General features: G+C 44.6%; 1 protein-coding gene across 1 annotated transcript in view; it reads left to right on the forward strand.

The window, feature by feature from the left end:
- The first annotated feature begins 5714 nt into the window (after positions 1-5714).
- Positions 5715-20156, forward strand: part of WBP1L (WW domain binding protein 1 like) — a 114812-nt gene continuing 100370 nt past the window's right edge. Inside the window, exon 1 of the mRNA XM_063961937.1 lies at positions 5715-5932. Within this exon, the coding sequence (XP_063818007.1) occupies positions 5867-5932 (66 nt within the window). The 5' untranslated portion in view covers positions 5715-5866. The remainder of the gene's footprint in view (positions 5933-20156) is intronic.

A 20156-nucleotide genomic window follows, 5' to 3' on the forward strand; every position in this document is an offset into this window, starting at 1 on the left:
TATAAATGTTGTTATTCATCCATTACACTGCAGAAATATATATATTTTTACTGATCCTATTATTAGTAAAAGATGTTAACAACGTTTGACTGCAAAGGGGGATATCCAATTAGCTAGCAAAGGGAGATATCCAATTAGCTACGATAATTTTTTGGCCAATAAACATAGACTTTTGACCAATGGTCATTATCATGCTATCCAGTTATAGGCCATTTTTATCAGCCAAAAAAGGACCCGCTATCATGCGATAACACATGAGATCTGGGATAAGTTCCCGATCACATGTGCTATCGCGACTCCGGGGGCTGCTTATCGCGTATTATGACTCGGGATCCTGAGGCACCCGAAGCATAATCTCTGATAAGTGCCGGTTATCGGGGCTAATTGCATACCTCCCAACATGGCCCTCTCCAGGAGGGACAGAATGCTCTGTTCCTGGACTTCCCTCTTAATTTATGATTGCCATCACCTGTGCTGAAACACCTTTCTTAATCCTTAACCTGATCAACACAGGTGCATGCAAGCATATATTAAGAAAAAAGTTCACAAGCAGAACATTTTGTCCCTCCTGGAGAGGGTCATATTGGGAGGTATGTAATGGGATAGCCCCCAGCGAACCTATCAGTAGCAGTAAAATACCACTGCTAATAGTATAGCCCATTTAATGCTTTGTATTGCTAAGACATTTTGTTTACATTTTTTGTAATAATTTTGCCACTTGATATCACTGTTCTTGTTGTCGTCTGTGTGTTTTATTGACTATGGCATCCTGACTACCAGCAAATCAATCCCAACCCTAAAGGGGGGTACACACGGAGCAATGTTCAGCTAATTTCTAAGCAATCTGACTAGATCACAGGTTCTCAAACTCGGTCCTCAGGACCCCTCACGGTGCATGTTTTGCAGGTCTCCTCACAGAATGACAAGTGAAATAATTAACTCCACCTGCGGACCTTTAAAAATGTGTCAGTGAGTAATTAATTCACCTGTGCACCTGCTGGGTTACCTGCAAAACATGCACTGTGTTGGGTCCTGAGGACCGAGTTTGAGAACCTATGGACTGGATTGCCCTTAGAAATTAGCTGAACATCGCTCCATGTGTAGGGGTGCCAGTGACAGCGATGCGTCGCTATTGCCTGTGCTAGATTGGCCTTGGCACAATCTAGCAGGTCGCTCATTTCACCGCTGGGTGAAATGAGCGGCCCCCCGTGTCCACCCCCCCCCCCATCCCCCCCTCACTCAGCACATCGCACTGTGCTGAGCGGGGAGAGAGATGTGTGCTGAGCGGTCTGTGCTAGACCGCTCAGCACACATCTCTGGGGAAATCTCCCCGTCAGTACGGCCTTTTACAAGAATCAACCTTTCCAAACAAGTTGAATACAAAACGAAGCTTACCAAATTTGACTTATCTGTGTATATACTGATATTCAAGCTATGGTTTGCTGTTTGTAAGTCTTTAATTCATGAGCTATATATACAATTACTTAAGACAATCCTAAAACCGAACAGAAAAAGAGAAAACATGTCCTGAAGCACTCCCATATATATGAAAGAAAAACAAAATTGAATTAAGCCCTCCACTCCCCCTGGTGCCCCAGTGATTGAAATTCTCACAAACAACTAAGGATTATCAGTCACACAGCAATCTGATTTCTATGCAACCTCAGTCTTAAGTACAATAACTATACGGTGACCAAGGCTGCAGTTTCTGTATCACGTGCCTAGGTAGCCGGACCATGCAGAACTAAGTAAATAAAAAGCAGCAATATGGAGACTGCACCGTTCTGAGCGTCTCTGAGCTCTGACTTTGGCAAGCAAAACCACAATTGCTAAATAACAGAAAATACAATGTTTCCCAAACTCGGTCTTTAAAGCCCCTTTATGGCAAAGGTTTTCAGGACATCAATGCTTGAGCACATATGGTTAAATAAAAATGAGCCCAATCCTAATTAATGGATATGTTTAAAACTAGGACTGTTATGGCAAATTGAGAACAATTTCGGAAAACAGTGCATTTCAAACATTTACTATGAAGAGCATGTTACATTTATTTTCTGCTGTAAGACTATTGTGAGGTTGAGACCATTTGACAGCAAAGAAATTCAGCATAATTTTACAACCGCAGATATTTATTTAGATACAAACATAATCAGGGAACATGCAAGGATGCAGCGCAGGCAAAAACTGTAGAACGCTGCTCATACCAAAAACAAACCTAGCTGTACAGAACTTCCCACATCCTGTCCCTTTAAACTAAGTCAGCTGACTTCTGCAAGAAAACAAGTGACTACGCCCAGACTCTCGGTGCAGCCTAACCTGCTGAATGAGATTCTATGTCCCTTCTTATGGAGTATGAATGATGAGAGGTGGCTAACATATACTTTTGTTGCCTTGGGGTCAAGTGTGTGTGTGGGGTGGGGTTCTGTGTTTGAAGGGGTCTATAAAAAAAAAAAGCATTATTGTAGAAGTGACATACATTTTGTGTGAGCTCTGCTGGTTACACGATCACTTGAGCATTCTACCATGTGTTTAACTAATAACAATTTTGTGGCTGCCGGTCATCCCTGGTGATATGCTTCAGGAGCTGCATGGGCAGTCCACTGACCTTCAAAAGGCATTACACCTAACATCAGTCATGAGTGAAACAATACAGTAAATAAAAGAGACAATCTACTCATTATAACAGCAGGAATAATAATAATAATAATAATAATAATAAATAATAATTATTTAGCACTTTCCTGCAGATAATACTCAAATGGGGGTATCCAATTACCTGTGGCCAATGACTATCCTAATACCCTATTAGACCCGTTGCGGCACGCTCCTTCGCCTGATGCTAGAATTTATCATGGATTATGCTTCGGGTGCCTCGGGCTGCTGGAGCAGCGATAACACATGGGTTCGGGGACTTTTCCCCAATCCCATGTGATTTTGCGTGATCGCAGCTCCTTTTTGGCGGCTGAAAACGGCCTGTAATAGGATACCGCGATAATGACCATTGGTCATTAATTGTGATAACCGCCCATTTTCATCTACTGAAACGGCATCGGGATTAATTGGATACACCCCAAAGTACTTTATGTTTGCATTTAAAAAAACACAAGTTACAAAATAAACGTAAGTATTAATAGGCAGAAAAGAGAGCTAAGCATCTTGGCTGTAAACAAGTGTTACCAGCTATAACAAACAAATCTGGCAATAAAGCAATAAAGTAGCTGGGGGCTGACTGTGAAAAATTAAATGGTATTGTATGAGCAGAGTGAAAGTGATAGAAATTCTAGGAAATCTGGGTGGATTCCTAGAAGAGTAAGGGGCAATCTGTTGTAACACAGATGCTATTTGATAGTCATGATGCACAAATACAACACAGACAGACGGATATTATCTGCTGGGTGAGAACATATACACACGGTGTAGAATAGGTATAGATAACCTGTGATTCTCCTACTGTCCTGGTGAACAGCAAGTCCCAGTAGGGACATAATAATGCTTTCAATCATAGTGAATCAGACAATCTGTATGTGTTATTTTTATCATTATCTTGTTTTTTTGACAATAGGGAATTTCATTTGTCCTTTACACACTGTGTAATGATGCAGGCAATACTGAATTCTCTCTAATTTGAACTGCAGATATATTGTATCTATATTTGCAATATAATCATATATGAGATAATGTACCTTTTCGTTGTCAATGATAAGATATTAGCAGCCATATTCTTATTTATAATAATGATTTTATTTTATGTAGAGCTCTTTCTCCAATAGGGCTCAAGTCACGTAACAGATAGAATGAACATAATACAGTACAGAAACAATGACGTACAGAAAAGCTGTTAAAAAAAAGACAGAGTATGGCGATACTAAAGGGACATTAAGGAAATGCTGGAGTAAACAGGAAAGTCTTGAGTTTGTTCTTAAAGGATTCTAGAGTGGGGGCCTCTCGGACTAGAGCTGGAGCAGGAGCTGCATTGCTAAAAGCTCAATATCCCCAGATGAATTACGGGAGACTCTAGGTACTGCTAAAAGTCCTTCATCTGCAGGTCAAAGTAAAATGAGCAGGCAGTATGGAATCAGAAGCTGATTCAGGTACCTTGGGCCCTGGTTACATATGGGTTTGAAAGTCAGTAAGCCAATCTTGAAAACAATTTGGCTTCTTAAGGGCCCTACTCACTGGCCGACCCGCCGCCGAGCTGCCCGACGGCGGATACGGCCGACGAGCGACCCGGCGGCGGGGGGGCAGTGACGGGGGGAGTGAAGTTTCTTCACTCCCCCCGTCACGCAGCTGCATTGAAGTGCAGGCAAATATGGACGAGATCGTCCATATTGGCCTGCATGCACAGCCGACGGGAGACCAGCGATGAACGAGCGCGGGGCCGCGCATCGTTCATCGCAGGAGTCTCCACACTGAAAGATATGAACGAGTTCTCGTTCATTTATGAACGAGATCGTTCATATCTTTCAAAAAAATCGGCCAGTGTGTAGGGCCCTTTACAGGCAGCCAGTGGATGGAGTGGAGAATGGGTGTTAACCCGCTGATTGCCGGGACAAGGGGTCTCCCCCCTTCCATACTCTATACTTACCCCAGCTGATACTTCTTTCAGCCGCCTCCTGTCATCACTGTATCCCCCCTACATTTTGCATACCCTCCAACGGTACATTTTTGGCTGGTATAGTAACGTTTTTTTTTTTTGTATGGTCTATACCGGCCAAAAAGGGCCGGTATAGACCATATTGTTTCCTATGGAAGTGCAGTGGGGCCACGCCGCTGTTGCCCGTGGCACACCCCTTACCTAATTTGTACCGATATTCGGCACTGTTGTGTTGGAGGGTATGATTTTGTCCCCCACAGTGGGAGAGGAGGGGAGCAAGCTCCATCATCTGCACTGCGCATGTCTGACTCGGGACAGACCTTATAGGATTATTATACAGGTGGGTCACCTTTCTGCCCGCTCTCTGCTGTCCTCCTATCCCTAGTCGCATCACTGTGCCGACCTCCCCCATCCCCCTCCCATTCTTACAGCTGGTTCTCCTTTCCTAAGACTCTCCTGTCCAGCACTAGCCAAAAGTCTGAAATACAAGGGGAGATGTATCAAGCCTTGGAAAGAGATTAAGTGGATAAATTGCCCAAAGCAAATAATTAGCTCTCTTCATTTATCTAGCACAGTCTTTGAAATGACAGTTAGAAGCTTATTGGTTGCTATGGGCAACTCTTCTACTTTAGCATTTTTAAAGGTTTGCTGCATCTCCACCAGACAGCCTTGAGTACTGCGCATATAAAATGGCAAACTGGTGCCCTTATACATCAGGTTGTGGCTATTCCCTATCCCTATGATAGACACAGTTCCACAAAGACACTTATATAGTCCTATTAGTTAGAAAGGATTATTCATATAATAGCATCTCTTCTGTAATTTACATTGATAAAATACAGTATGCAAAAAACATGTATTTTTCTGTTCGTGCTTATTCTAGACTATGTTAGGCTCTCATAGTTGTGGATTATGAGAGAAGCCTATGTAAAGCCAGCATTTGTGAGCACTTGTCTAGTAGCTCTTATGCCACTCTCAAAATGGCGGCTTATGACCGACGTTTTCTCTCCAATTGGAGGCGACTTCCTTTACCGGCACTAGCCAATCACCAACCCGTCCTTTGTTAGCTTTAAAACGCACCTACTAGATATGCCCAATGAACGGACGCCGTTGGACAGAAGTGGGCTGGTCCACTGTTGCCTTGTTCAGTGCAAGTACAAGTTAGGTGGCTCGGCAGCTTGCTGCTGTGTCCGGCTGCAGCAGGGTTGTTGTGTTGCAGCTGCAGCAGACACAGGAAGGACTGGAGGCAGGGACAAGAAAGGGGCATTGGACATGAAGATGTCTGTCCTGCTGTCTCAGGCTGTCCCTAGCAGCACGTCTGGCAGTATGGAGTCTCAGGTCAGTAATGCATGCATGCATCTGGGCAGTCACATTCCTGTACAGAGCCCTGATAAGGGGATAGGGTGCAGACACTGGACATGTCACTGGTCTTCCAGTCTGCTGCTATGAGTGCTGCCATGCTGTCGGTGACCTCTTCTATTGTACCATTGGCCCCATGGGTCATGTATTATGTCTATAGAAGGGCAGAGCATTTGCCTATGTGAATAGCAAATCCTTGCTGGCGAGTAACAGTTACTTTTAAGTTGTTGTGTTATGAAAGAAAAATATCCTGGGAATGTGCACTTGTTTCATTTCATATAATTTAGTGTGAACGCCCCCCCCCCCAACTCTTAAGTCCTCTATGGCATTATTTTATATTTGTGCTCACTAGTTTAGTAACCGATGTGTTCGGCAATCTTTTTCTTTACTAATTTGATTTCAACTTTTATATACCCCCCCCCCCCATCTATCAAATGGATCTTTAAATAACTGCTTTTTTTTATTTTTTAGCATTATGTCATATTATTTAGAGGTCAGATAAATATCATTGACAACGGCAAATATCTTGCATCCGCCACTTCTGGAACTTTGTGATATGGTTTGTTTGATTATAATTATGAAGCAAGGCTTCAAACCATTGTTTATTTTATGCTGCGTTTTGATTTCTCTTTTTTTTTTTTTTTTTAAATAAAGTCGTGGGGTAGCATCTCTGCCCTTAGCCTTGGGGTCATAGAGTTCAATTCCCGGCAAGTGATTTATCTGTGTGGAGTTTGTATGTTCTCTCAAAGGGGTCGTTTCAATTTGGCAAGTTATGAATAGCGCCGGGAATTGGCTCCCGACGCTATTAAATTCAGCTCCAGTTAAGTCGGCGATGGCCCGTTCTCGCCGACTAAACAGGTTGAATTGTCTTGAGAACGGGCATTCTCCGACTTAACTCCCCGGCGCGAGGCTGATTCCCAACAGAATCAGCCTCGCGCCGGCCGCGAGGCAGCACTTTTGTCGGGTTTCTTCTCTCATCCCCCGGGTATGAGAGAAGAATTCCCGACAATTGCGGGTAACTAGCAGCTGAATTGAATAGCGTCGGGAGCTAATTCCCGGCGCTATTCATAAGTTGCCGAATTGAATCGACCCCAAAGTTTCCTCTAGTTTTCTCCCTCACTCCAAAAGACCTTCTGGTAGACTAATAGGCTTTTGACAAAAGTTTAACCTCAGTGTGTGTAACAAAGTTTAAGAGAGATTAAGTACGGGGCGATCAGCTCCTGTCATTTTTCAAACCCACCCTGTAGAATGACAGCTACAAGCTGATTTGGTGCTTTATCTCTCTCCAAGTTTTGATAAGTCTCCACCATAGATTGTAAGCTCCACTAGGGCAGGGACTGACTTGAATGACTGAAAAATGCTCTGTAATCTGTTGCGTGATGTGTGTGCCATATAAACAACTTTTAATATCTATAATCCTTAAAGGATGTACGCTTTCACAGCGTGTTTTTCTCTATCGTCCTAGTGGATGCTGGGGTTCCTGAAAGGACCATGGGGAATAGCGGCTCCGCAGGAGACAGGGCACAAAAAGTAAAGCTTTAGGATCAGGTGGTGTGCACTGGCTCCTCCCCCTATGACCCTCCTCCAAGCCAGTTAGATTTTTGTGCCCGGCCGAGAAGGGTGCAATCTAGGTGGCTCTCCTAAAGAGCTGCTTAGGAAAGTTTAGCTTAGGTTTTTTATTTTACAGTGAGTCCTGCTGGCAACAGGATCACTGCAACGAGGGACTTAGGGGAGAAGAAGTGAACTCACCTGCGTGCAGGATGGATTGGCTTCTTGGCTACTGGACATCAGCTCCAGAGGGACGATCACAGGTACAGCCTGGATGGTCACCGGAGCCTTGCCGCCGGCCCCCTTGCAGATGCTGAAGTAAGAAGAGGTCCAGAATCGGCGGCAGAAGACTCCTCAGTCTTCTAAAGGTAGCGCACAGCACTGCAGCTGTGCGCCATTTTCCTCTCAGCACACTTCACACGGCAGTCACTGAGGGTGCAGGGCGCTGGGAGGGGGGCGCCCTGGGAGGCAAATGAATACCTATTTTGGCTAAAAATACCTCACATATAGCCTCCGGAGGCTATATGGAGATATTTAACCCCTGCCAGAATCCGTTAAGAGCGGGAGACGAGGCCGCCGAAAAAGGGGCGGGGCCTATCTCCTCAGCACACAGCGCCATTTTCCCTCACAGAAAGGCTGGAGGGAAGGCTCCCAGGCTCTCCCCTGCACTGCACTACAGAAACAGGGTTAAAACAGAGAGGGGGGGCACTAATTTGGCGATATGCTTATATATATATTAAGATGCTATAAGGGAAAACACCTATATAAGGTTGTCCCTATATAATTATAGCGTTTTTGGTGTGTGCTGGCAAACTCTCCCTCTGTCTCTCCAAAGGGCTAGTGGGTCCTGTCCTCTATCAGAGCATTCCCTGTGTGTGTGCTGTGTGTCGGTACGTGTGTGTCGACAGGTAGGAGGACGATGTTGGTGAGGAGGCGGAGCAATTGCCTGTAATGGTGATGTCACTCTCTAGGGAGTCGACACCGGAATGGATGGCTTATTTAGGAAATTACGTGATAATGTCAACACGCTGCAAGGTCGGTTGACGACATGAGACGGCCGACAAACAATTAGTACGGTCCAGACGTCTCAAAAACACCGTCAAGGGTTTTAAAACGCCCGTTTACTTTAGTCGGTCGACACAGACACAGACAGGGACACTGAATCCAGTGTCGACGGTGAATAAACAAACGTATTCCTTATTAGGGCCACACGTTAAAGGCAATGAAGGAGGTGTTACGTATTTCTGATACTACAAGTACCACAAAAGAGGGTATTATGTGGGATGTGAAAAAACTACCATAGTTTTTCCTGAATCAGATAAATTAAATAAAGTGTGTGATGATGCGTGGGTTCCCCCCGATAGAAAATTATGGGCGGTATACCCTTTCCCACCAGAAGTTAGGGCGCGTTGGGAAACACCCTTTAAGGTGGATAAGGCGCTCACACGCTTATCAAAACAAGTGGCGGTACCGTCTATAGATAGGGCCGTCCTCAAGGACCAGCTGACAAGGCTGGAAAATATAATAAAAAGTATATACACACATACTGGTGTTATACTGCGGCCAGCGATCGCCTCAGCCTGGATGTGCAGAGCTAGGGTGGCTTGGTCGGATTCCCTGACTAAAAATATTGATACCCTTGACAGGGACAGTATTTTATTGACTATAGAGCATTTCTATATATGCGAGATGCACAGAGGGATATTTGCACTCTGGCATCATGAATAAACGCGATGTCCATAACTGCCAGAAGATGTTATGGACACGACAGTGGTCAGGTGATGCAGATTCCAAACGGCACAGTATGGCCGTATACAGGAAGAGGACTTGTTTGGGGTCGGTCCATCGGACCTGGTGGTCACGGCAACTGCTGGAAAATCCACCGTTTTTTACCCTAAGTCACATCTCTGCAGAAAAAGACACCGTCTTTTCAGCCTCAGTCCTCTCGTCCCTATAAGATCATATCTGCCCAGGGATAGAGGAAAGGGAAGAAGACTGCAGCAGGCAGCCCATTCCCAGGAACAGAAGCGTTCCACCGCGTCTGACAAGTTCTCAGCATGGCGCTGAGACCGTACAGGACCCCTGGATCCTACAAGTAGTATCCCGGGGGTACAGATGGGAATGTCGAGACGTTTCCCCTTCGCAGGCTCCTGAAGTCTGCTTTACCAAGTCTCCCTCCGACAAGGAGGTAGTATGGGAAAAAATTCACAAGCTGTATTCCCAGCAGGTGATAATTAAATTACCCCTCCTACTACAGAAAAGGGGTAGTATTCCACACTATATTGTGGTACTGAAGCCAGAAGGCTAGGTGAGACTTATTCTAAAAATTTGTTTTTGAACACTTACAAAGGTTCAAATTAAGATGAAGTCACTCAGAGCAGTGATAACGAACCAGGAATAAGGGGACTATATCGTGTCCCGGGACATCAGGGATGCTTACCTCTATGTCCCAAATTTGCCCTTCTCACTAAGGGTACCTCAGGTTCGTGGTGCAGAACTGTCACTATCAGTTTCAGACGCTGCCGTTTGGATTGTCCACGGCACCCTGGGGTCTTTACCAAGGTAATGGCCGAATTGATGATTCTTCTTCGAAGAAAAGGCGTCTTAATTATCCCTTACTTGGACGATCTCCTGATAGGGGCATAGTCCAGGGAACAGTTGGAGGTCGGAGTAGCACTATCTCGGATACTGCTACAATCAGCACGGGTGGATTCTAAATATTCCAAAATCGCAGCTGATCCCGACGACACGTCTGCTGTGCCTAGGGATGATTCTGGACACAGTCCAGAAAAAGGTGTTTCTCCCGGAAGAGAAAGCCAGGGAGTTATCCGAGCAAGTCAGGAACCTCCTAAAAACAGTGCATCATTGCACAAGGGTCCTGGTAAAAATGGTGGCTTCCTACGAAGCAATTCCATTCGGCAGATTTCACGTAAGAACTTTTCAGTGGGATCTGCTGGACAAATGGTCCGGATCGCATCTTCAGATGCATCAGCGGATAACCCAATATCCAAGGACAAGGGTGTCTCTCCTGTGGTGGTTATAGAGTGCTCATCTTCTAGAGGGCAGCAGATTCGGCATTCAGGATTGGATGCTGGTAACCACGGAGCCCAGCCTGAGAGGCTGGGGAGCAGTCACACAAGGAAAAAATTTCCAGGGAGTGTGATCAAGTATGGAGACTTTTCTCCACATAAATATACTGGAGCTAAGGGTAAATTTATAATGCTCTAAGCTTAGCAAGACCTCTGCTTCAAGGTCAGCCGGTATTGATCCAGTGGGAAAAACATCACGGCAGTCGCCCACGTAAACAGACAGGGCGACACAAGAAGCAGGAGGGCAATGGCAGAAACTGCAAGGACTTTTCGCTGGGCGGAAAATCATGTGATAACACTGTCAGCAGTTTTTCATCCCGGGAATGGAAACTGGGAAGCAGACTTCCTCAGCACGACCTCCACCCGGGAGAGTGGAAACTTCATTGAGAAGTTTTTTCCACATGATTGTAAACCGTTGGGAAATACCAAAGGTGGACATGATGGCGTCCCGTCTGAACAAAAAACGTAACAGGTATTGCGCCAGGTCAAGAGACCCTCAGGCAATAGATGTGGACGTTCTGGTAACACCGTGGGTGTACCAGTCGGTGTATGTGTTCCCTCCTCTGCTTCTCATACCTAAGGTGCTGAGAATTATAAGACGTAGAGGAGTAAGAACTATACTCATGGCTCCGGATTGGCCAAGAAGGACTTGGTACCCGGAACTTCAAGAGATGCTTACAGAGGTCTTATGGCCTCTGCCGCTAAGAAGGGACTTGCTTCAGCAAGTACCATGTCTGTTCCAAGACTTACCGCAGCTGCGTTTGTCGGCATGGCGATGGAAAGCCGGATCCTAAGGGAAAAAAGGCATTCCGGAAGAGGTCATTCCTACCCTGGTCAAAGCCAGAAAGGAGGTGACCGCACAACATTATCACCACGTGTGGCGAAAATATGTTGCGTGGTGTGAGGCCAGGAAGGCCCCACAAAGAAATTTCAACTCGGTCGTTTCCTGCATTTCCTGCAAACAGGAGTGTCTATGGGCCTCAAATTGGGGTCCATTAAGGTTCAAATTTGGCCCTGTAAATTTTCTTCCAGAAAGAATTGGCTTCAGTTCCTGAAGTCCAGAAGTTTGTCAAGGGAGTATTGCATATACAAACCCCTTTTTTGTGCCTCCAGTGGCACTGTGGGATCTCAACGTAGTTCTGGGATTCCTCAAATCACATTGGTTTAAAACCAGTCAAATATGTGGATTTGAAGCATCTCACATAAAAAGTGACCATGCTCTTGGCCCTGGCCTGGACCAGGCGAGTGTCAAATTGGTGGTTTTTTCTCAAAAAAGCCCATATCTGTTTGTCCATTCGGACAGGGCAGAGCTGCGGACTCGTCCCCAGTTCTCTCCCTAAGGTGGTGTCAGTGTTTCACCTGAACCAGCTTATTGTGGTGCCTTGCACCTACTAGGGACTTGGAGGACTCCAAGTTGCTAGGAGTTGTCAGGGCCCTGAAAATATGTTCCAGGACAGCTGGAGTCAGAAAATCTGACTAGCTGTTTATACTGTATGCACCCAACAAGTTGGGTGCGCCTGCTTCTAAGCAGGCGATTGCTCGTTGGATTTGTAACACAATTCAACTTGCACATTCTGAGGCAGGCCTGCCACAGTCTAAATCGGTTAAGGCCCATTCCACAAGGAAGGTGGGCTCATCTTGGGCGGCTGCCCGAGAGGTCTCGGCATTACAACTCTGCCGAGCAGCTACGTGGTCAGGGGAGAACACGTTTGTAAAATTCTACAAATTTGATATCCTGGCAAAAGAGGACCTGGAGTTCTCTCATTCGGTGCTGCAGAGTCATCCGCACTCTCCCGCCCGTTTGGGAGCTTTGGTATAATCCCCATGGTCCTTTCAGGAACCCCAGCATCCACTAGGACGATAGAGAAAATAAGAATTTACTTACCGATAATTCTATTTCTCGGAGTCCGTAGTGGATGCTGGGCGCCCATCCCAAGTGCGGATTATCTGCAATACTTGTACATAGTTACAAAAATCGGGTTATTATTGTTGTGAGCCATCTTTTCAGAGGCTCCGCTGTTATCATACTGTTAACTGGGTTTAGATCACAAGTTGTACGGTGTGATTGGTGTGGCTGGTATGAGTCTTACCCGGGATTCATAATTCCTCCCTTATTGTGTACGCTCGTCCGGGCACAGTACCTAACTGGCTTGGAGGAGGGTCATAGGGGGAGGAGCCAGTGCACACCACCTGATCCTAAAGCTTTACTTTTTGTGCCCTGTCTCCTGCGGAGCCGCTATTCCCCATGGTCCTTTCAGGAACCCCAGCATCCACTACGGACTCCGAGAAATAGAATTATCGGTAAGTAAATTCTTATTTTTAAATATGTTTGTTAGAAAATAGTATGTCTTGTTAGAGTTCTTCTGTGTAAGAACCTAATAAGCAGACATCCACCTTTTGGTCCTTAGTTTAGGTTACTTCCAACTAGACCTTTTACAAAGTTAATGGGGGTCACTGGGGCAATTCAATTTGGTTCGTGGAGATGTGACTGGAGCTATTGCTCCCGCAGTAAACCCACGATTAGCGGATTTGTGCGTCCACCTATAGGTGGAAGTAGGAATCCACTTTAGCTAGTGCCTTGGGACTAGTCGTGGCCTTATGGTAACTATATTGCCTCCGGCACTTAAGCCGGAAGAAGCAGTTTACTGCGAATAAGCCTCAGGCATTGGTCATGGTAAACTGCATCTCCCGGGTTAAATGCTGTGAGTGATGCAGTCAAGTGAATGGGTTGGGGCTGTTTCACCGGCGACCGCCGGCCACATAACTTCGGACGCATATCCCGGGAGATGTGGACACTACCTAGGAGCTACATCCCTGTGATGCTAATTTTATCACCCTCACTGTTTGGCAGGTGTGTTGTTTATCCAAACACTGTGATAACTGTCATCTGAAAAAATACAATCATACATTTTGATGAACAACAGCATATTATATATTCCTTATCCATATTACTATATTGTAAGTCTAAAGTACTGTATATATTTTGAGAGATGTACTTACACCCTGTGCCTTTGTACTTTCAGCACAGAATGGTAATCGTGCTTTTCACCACCTTGGTGTGTTCACATGGTTCACATGGTCGATCATGTTATGGTCGACAGTCATTAGGTCGACCACTATTGGTCGACATTGACATGGACACATGGTCGACACATGAAAATGGTCGACACATGAAAAGGTCGACATGGGTTTTTTTTAACTTTTTTTTTCTTTTGGGGAACTTTTCCATACTTTACGATCCACGTGGACTACGATTGGAACGGTAATCTGTGCCGAGCGGTAGCGGAGCGAAGGAACCATGCCCGAAGCATGGCGAGCGAAGCGGTGCACTAATTGGGGTTCCCAGTCACTTTACGCAAAAAACGACACCAATAAAAGTTAAAAAACTCATGTCGACCTTTTCACGTGTCGACCATTTTCATGTGTCGACCATGTGTCCATGTCGACCATGTCAATGTCGACCAATAGTGGTCGACCTAATGACTGTCGACCATAACATGGTCGACCATTCATACCGGAACCGTGTGTGTGTGTGACTGTTCTATCTGTGTAATTCAGGAACACACTGTAGGTAATAGACTTACTAATTACAATAGCAGATATTTGTGTATTGAATTGTGTACTGTACATACAACAACACAAGATTCTTAGGGGGGAATTCAGTTCAGCTGGAAGTGCTTTTGGGCATTGCGGCAATGTCCGCTCATCTGCCATTTCTTAGTGTAGTAGCAAAAAGGTCTAGATATAGGGGTCTATTCATGAAGCAGTGAAAAGTGTGGAGAAGTTGCCCATGGCAACCAATCAGCGGCTCTGTATATTTTTAAAGTATGCAAACTATATATGTTACTTCAATGCTGATTGGTTGCAATGGGCAACTACTCCACTGGCTCACTTCTCCACACTTTTCACTGCTTCATGAATAGACCCCATAATGATGACAAGTAGTAGAGTGTTATTGCCAACTGGCTGTCTTAAGAGCCCTACACACTGGTCGATACCAGTGAAAGATATGAACAATCTCGTTAATTAATAAACGAGATACCATTTATATCGGTCAGTGTGTAGGCACCAGCGATGAACGATGCGCGGCCGTGTGCTCGTTCATCGCTGGTGCCGGCTCGTTTAAACATACATGCCAATATGGACAATATCGTCCATATTGCATGCATTGCTATGGAGCCGGGTGACGGGGGAGTGAAGAAACTTCCCCTGCCGCCGGGTCGCCTGTCTGCCGTATCCTATTGTTTGTATGAGCCAAGAGACCACCTCGATTTCCCCTTCTTTTTTTTAGGGTAAATGGAGTAAAGAATACAATTTCTGAATGCATTGTTCATTAGAGTTATAATGCAAAGGCCTTTTTTCGTTTTACAATGTACCAACAACTAATCATGGAAGCATCTAGGACCAAGTAACATTAATCAGTATAGTACAACAAAATAAACCGCTTGTATATCCTAATGTTTGTTTTTGTTAAATGCAATTTAAAAACAAGTTTACGATTTACTAATCTACCGGTATTCTTTTTTTCCTATTGATTCCAAATGTGGTTCACATACAATTTTTTTTATTTTCTCCAGTCATTGATACATTAATATGGACCCATTAACATTCAAATATTATCGCCCATGAAATGTAATGAAACCATAATAATTCACCCTTAATATAATGTAAAAATAATATTGTCTTCTTAATAGAATGCTACAGTAATTTGGCCTCCAAAATCTATAGAATAATTTCACAGGGTCTGTCCCATCTACTGGACAGGCGAGACAAGACAGGACAGACCTAGACAGTCACCAGGTGTAAGTATGAAGAGGGACTGAGGTGACCCCAGATATGCCAGGTCCATTTACTTTTTATACACATAAGAGATTGTCAGCTGTTTTTGCGCCCTATTTTAAGAAATAATAATTTCCAGCATAATTCGCAATTGCAGATGTTTTGAGTTTAACAATTCACTACATAATACATTTCCACTTTACATTCTGAAAGTACAAAGTATGTACCCCATAGAATCCTGTCGCATATCAGGCTTCCAAGCCCAGTTACCTGATACGGCGCTGCAGCTTCCTGGCCTTAGCAGCCTTTGGGGCCCCCGAAGATATTCATGAATCTTTTATCTGCCAATCAGCTGAGTAGTTGGCATAGCTCTTGAAATATCTCTCATATCAGTGGTGTATGGATGTCGCCATCTTTATTCCTATCAGCTAACTCTCTGATCACCAACCAGGAGACATTAGGATCAGCTGATCTAAAGGAGCCTATCAGGAGATAGGGCACCATATTTAAGGCTGTTCTGGTGAGCAGATCAGTGCCAGAACATCTTCACTCTTGTGACCTGCTACTGGCTCCCAGGCCTTTATTTCTTGATGTGTTCCTCTGTGCTAGCTCCAGCAAGTACTAGCCTCCATCCTACGCAGTGCACTTCAGTCTGCAAGTACCAATATCCTTTCTACACTGTGCACTTAATCCAGTGGGTACTAGTATCCATTCTACTTTGTACACTTCAGTTTGCAAGTTCTGTACACTGTTTTCTGTTTTGTACACTGTTTACTTAAATCTGAAAGTACCAGTATTTATTCTACACCATGCACTTCAGCCAGCAAGTACTAGCATCCCATCTACTCTGTGCACTTCAACCTGCAAATTCATAATCCATTCTACACTGTGCACTTGATTCAGTAAGTACCAGTTCCTATTCTATGCTGTGTACTCTTATAGTAAGCATGGTGTGGTGCATTGCACTCCTCAATACTCCTTACTATAGTGAGGTGAGTGCTCTATCCAGTAAGTGTCTACATCCCCTCTGCACTGTTTGCCTGATTTAGACTTATGTGCAGGAGTGGGGCAGCACTCAAATTGCCAATTATTGATGCTGCCTGTAGCTCCACCTCTGCAACTACCTGATTTACAAGCTGTAGCGTTTAGGTGGTAGGGCGGGTGCTGGGGGAGGCCTGCATTCCTAGAAATGGGGGTGTGATGCCCTAGTTTTCTGGGAGGGTAGAGACACAGGTCTGCATGTCACTATGCAGACTTCCTTGCCTTGCGGCTCCCAGTTCTTTTGGTCAGGTGCCGACTGCATGGAACATCGTAACCAATGGTCGTGATGTTGGGAGTCAATCACACGTACACACATACACGTACACACACTCGCTGCATATTCACCACGGCTGCAGAAGATCCAGCCCCTGATGCTGAAGGAGAAGACACCGCTACGTAAGGTGAGTAATTACCTTCTTCTACCTTACAATTGATTAATTAGTCCTCTTAGAGGGAAGTGGGGGGGTTGGCTCCTGGAGGAAGTCACTGTAATTTTTCCTAATAAAAAAAAAACCAAACAAACCAAAAAAAAACCAAAAAACAATTTTAGGAAAAATCAGACTTGCTTCGAGGTGTGTGAAATTAGACTGTGATTTTTATAGAAATCACTATGTCCCATTTTCAGTCCCGCAATTCAATACCAGAACCCAGCGGCTGTGGAGAAAAAAAACTTGCACCGCAGGTTGTTTTTTTTTTAAATTTCCCACCTACAGTTGGATTCCCCACTATATATATGTGAAGCCATTCGGCTACATCTCCCCTTGTATATTTTTATTTTTAGTAAACAATGTAGTGTTCCTTCTAGGATTAATATGCGGCAGGGCACCGGACTCCGAAATGGGGGCATGGCCATGTAAATTAGGGGTGTGGTCACACTAACATCATTTTAGTGGGCGGTGTGGCCCACAAACGTTGCTATAGGGGGCGTCTGTCGACGTCCCTGTTGAGGGTGTACCCAGCACCTCCGTCGGTGCTGGGCTTCCCCCAGCTCTCTCCCATAGCGTGAATGGATGCCGTACGTATACGCACGGCATGTTTACACGCTGGGAGGGCAGGAAGCGGGCGGCTGTTCTAGCAGGGCGCCGCAGAAGGGGCAGGGTGGATTTTGCCTTTAAAAAATCGGGCAGGGCACGGCGCTCTGCTAAAACAGCCTAGAGTGAGCGCTACAATGTTTGGGACAGAGTCTTGTAGGAGAGTTTATGGAGGTTATTGCCCTCTAGCTAGCGATCTGTGAAAGTGACGAGATTTTCTTCATAACTTTTTAAGATAGTGTTCACTCCAGGTGCGGGGTGCTAATGAGTTAGGAGGGCATATTATAATTTTGAAGGGCAGCATGTTAGACGTGATGTATTTTTGTACAGCTACCTTCAAAATAAAAAAAAAAGCCCTCCTGACTGATAAGCACCCGGCCCCGAGAGTGAACACTAGTTTAAGATTTCCACCATTGTAATGTCACAATTCTGGAAATAATTGAATTTATCTTCTAGTACTGCTGATTTGTTTATTTTTGGAAACTGCTTCCTAATCTTGGAATCTTTGTCTACTTCGATTTTGGTAACGCTGATGCCTCGCATCCTAAGGTATAAATTTTATTTTCATTAGTTCTAGGTAACATTATTTGTCTGTCTTTTTTACGTGTTCTAATTGCAAATCCACACCACACTAGCTGAACAGAATTCAGGTCAAGCAGAGACGTGACGACGACCGAGTGCCCATTTTGCATGGACCACTAGTTTTATTTTGAGCTCTATTACTGGAATTTACATATCCATATTTAATGCATTATACAGTGTGTTCTTAGAATGGTCATGTATATATTTAAATATAACAAATGTTAATGAAATTCAAATTACCGGCTGGTTTGTGACCTTGTAATTCTCTCTATACGGATTTAAATGCAAGCTAGACATTCTCTGCTTATTGATGCAAAATGAAAATAAAGACTTCTTTATTGGCTATGGAACACTGCTCCTAGCACGACAAGAAACGTTTACACTCCAGTTACAGCATACAACATAGAGTGGCAGATTTACTAAGCCTTGGACAGTGATAAAGTGGAGAGAGATGATGTACCAACTCCTAACTGTCACTTTCAAACACAGCCTGTAACATGACAGTTAGGAACTGATTGGCAGAACGGATGGTGTAGTGGTTAGCATTACTGCCTCAGAGCACTTGGTCATGGGTTTGATTCCCACCATGGCTCTAACTGTGCAGAGTTTGTATATTCTCCCCGTACTTGCGTGGGTTTCCTCCGGGTACTCCGGTTTCCTCCCACAATCCAAAAATATACTTGGTAGGTTAATTGGCTTCCAACAAAATTAACCCTAGTGTGAGTGTGTGTGTGTGTGTGTGTGTGTGTGTGTGTGTGTGTGTGTGTGTGTGTGTGTGTGTGTGTGCATGTGATAAGAAATATAGATTGTAAGCTCCACTGGGGCAGGGACTGATGTGAATGGGAAAATATTATCTGTAAAGTGCTGCGGAATATGTGTGCGTTATATAAGTAACTGATGATGATGATGATAACTGATTGGCTGGTACGGGTTTTTTTTTTTTTTAATCTCTGTCCACTTTATCTCTCTCCAAGGATTAGTGCATCGACCCCACAGCCTGTAACATGGTATTTAGTAGCTGACTGCCTAGTACCTTATCTTTCTCCAAAGAAGAGGGACTACCGGCGAGTGGGGACATAAAGTAAAATGTGGGATTAACCATAGCAACTAGTGATGTGCACCGGAAATTTTTCGGGTTTTGGATTCGGTTCCGCGGCCGTGTTTTGGATTCGGACGCGTTTTGGCAAAACCTCCCTTAAAATTTTTTGTCGGATTCGGGTGTGTTTTGGATTCGGGTGTTTTTTTACAAAAACCCCTCAAAAACAGCTTAAATCATAGAATTTGGGGGTCATTTTGATCCCATAGTATTATTAACCTCAATAACCATAATTTACACTCATTTTCAGTCTATTCTGAACACCTCACAATATTATTTTTAGTCCTAAAATTTGCACCGAGGTCGCTGGATGGCTAAGCTAAGCGACACAAGTGGCCGACACAAACACCTGGCCCATCTAGGAGTGGCACTGTAGTGTCAGGCAGGATGGCACTTAATAAAAATAGTCCCCAAACAGCACATGATGCAAAGAAAAAAAGAGGCGCACCAAGGTCGCTGTGTGACTAAGCTAAGCGACACAAGTGGCCGACACAAACACCTGGCCCATCTAGGAGTGGCACTGCAGTTTTCTAGCGAGAAGATGAGTGCTTACATCCTCATGTGAATCTGAACCACTAGCCATGAACATAGGCCAGGGCCTCAGCCATTCCTTGCCACTCCGTGCCGTAAATGGCATATTGGCAAGTTTACGCTTCTCATCGGACGCTTTCAATCTTGATTTTTGGGTCATTTTACTGAACTTTTGTTTTTTGGATTTTACATGCTCTCTACTATGACATTGGGCATCGGCCTTGGCAGACGACGTTGATGGCATTTCATCGTCTCGGCCATGACTAGTGGCAGCAGCTTCAGCACGAGGTGGAAGTGGATCTTGATCTTTCCCTATTTTAACCTCCACATTTTTGTTCTCCATTTTTTAATGTGTGGACTTATATGCCAGTACCAATAGCAATGGCCTACTACTATATATACTGCGCACAACTGAAATGCACCACAGGTATGGATGGATAGTATACTTGACGACACAGAGGTAGGTAGAGTAGTGGCCTTCCGTACCGTACTGCTATATATACTGG

The sequence above is a fragment of the Pseudophryne corroboree genome, chromosome 3, assembly GCF_028390025.1.
Source record: "Pseudophryne corroboree isolate aPseCor3 chromosome 3, aPseCor3.hap2, whole genome shotgun sequence".
Lineage (NCBI taxonomy): Eukaryota > Metazoa > Chordata > Amphibia > Anura > Myobatrachidae > Pseudophryne > Pseudophryne corroboree.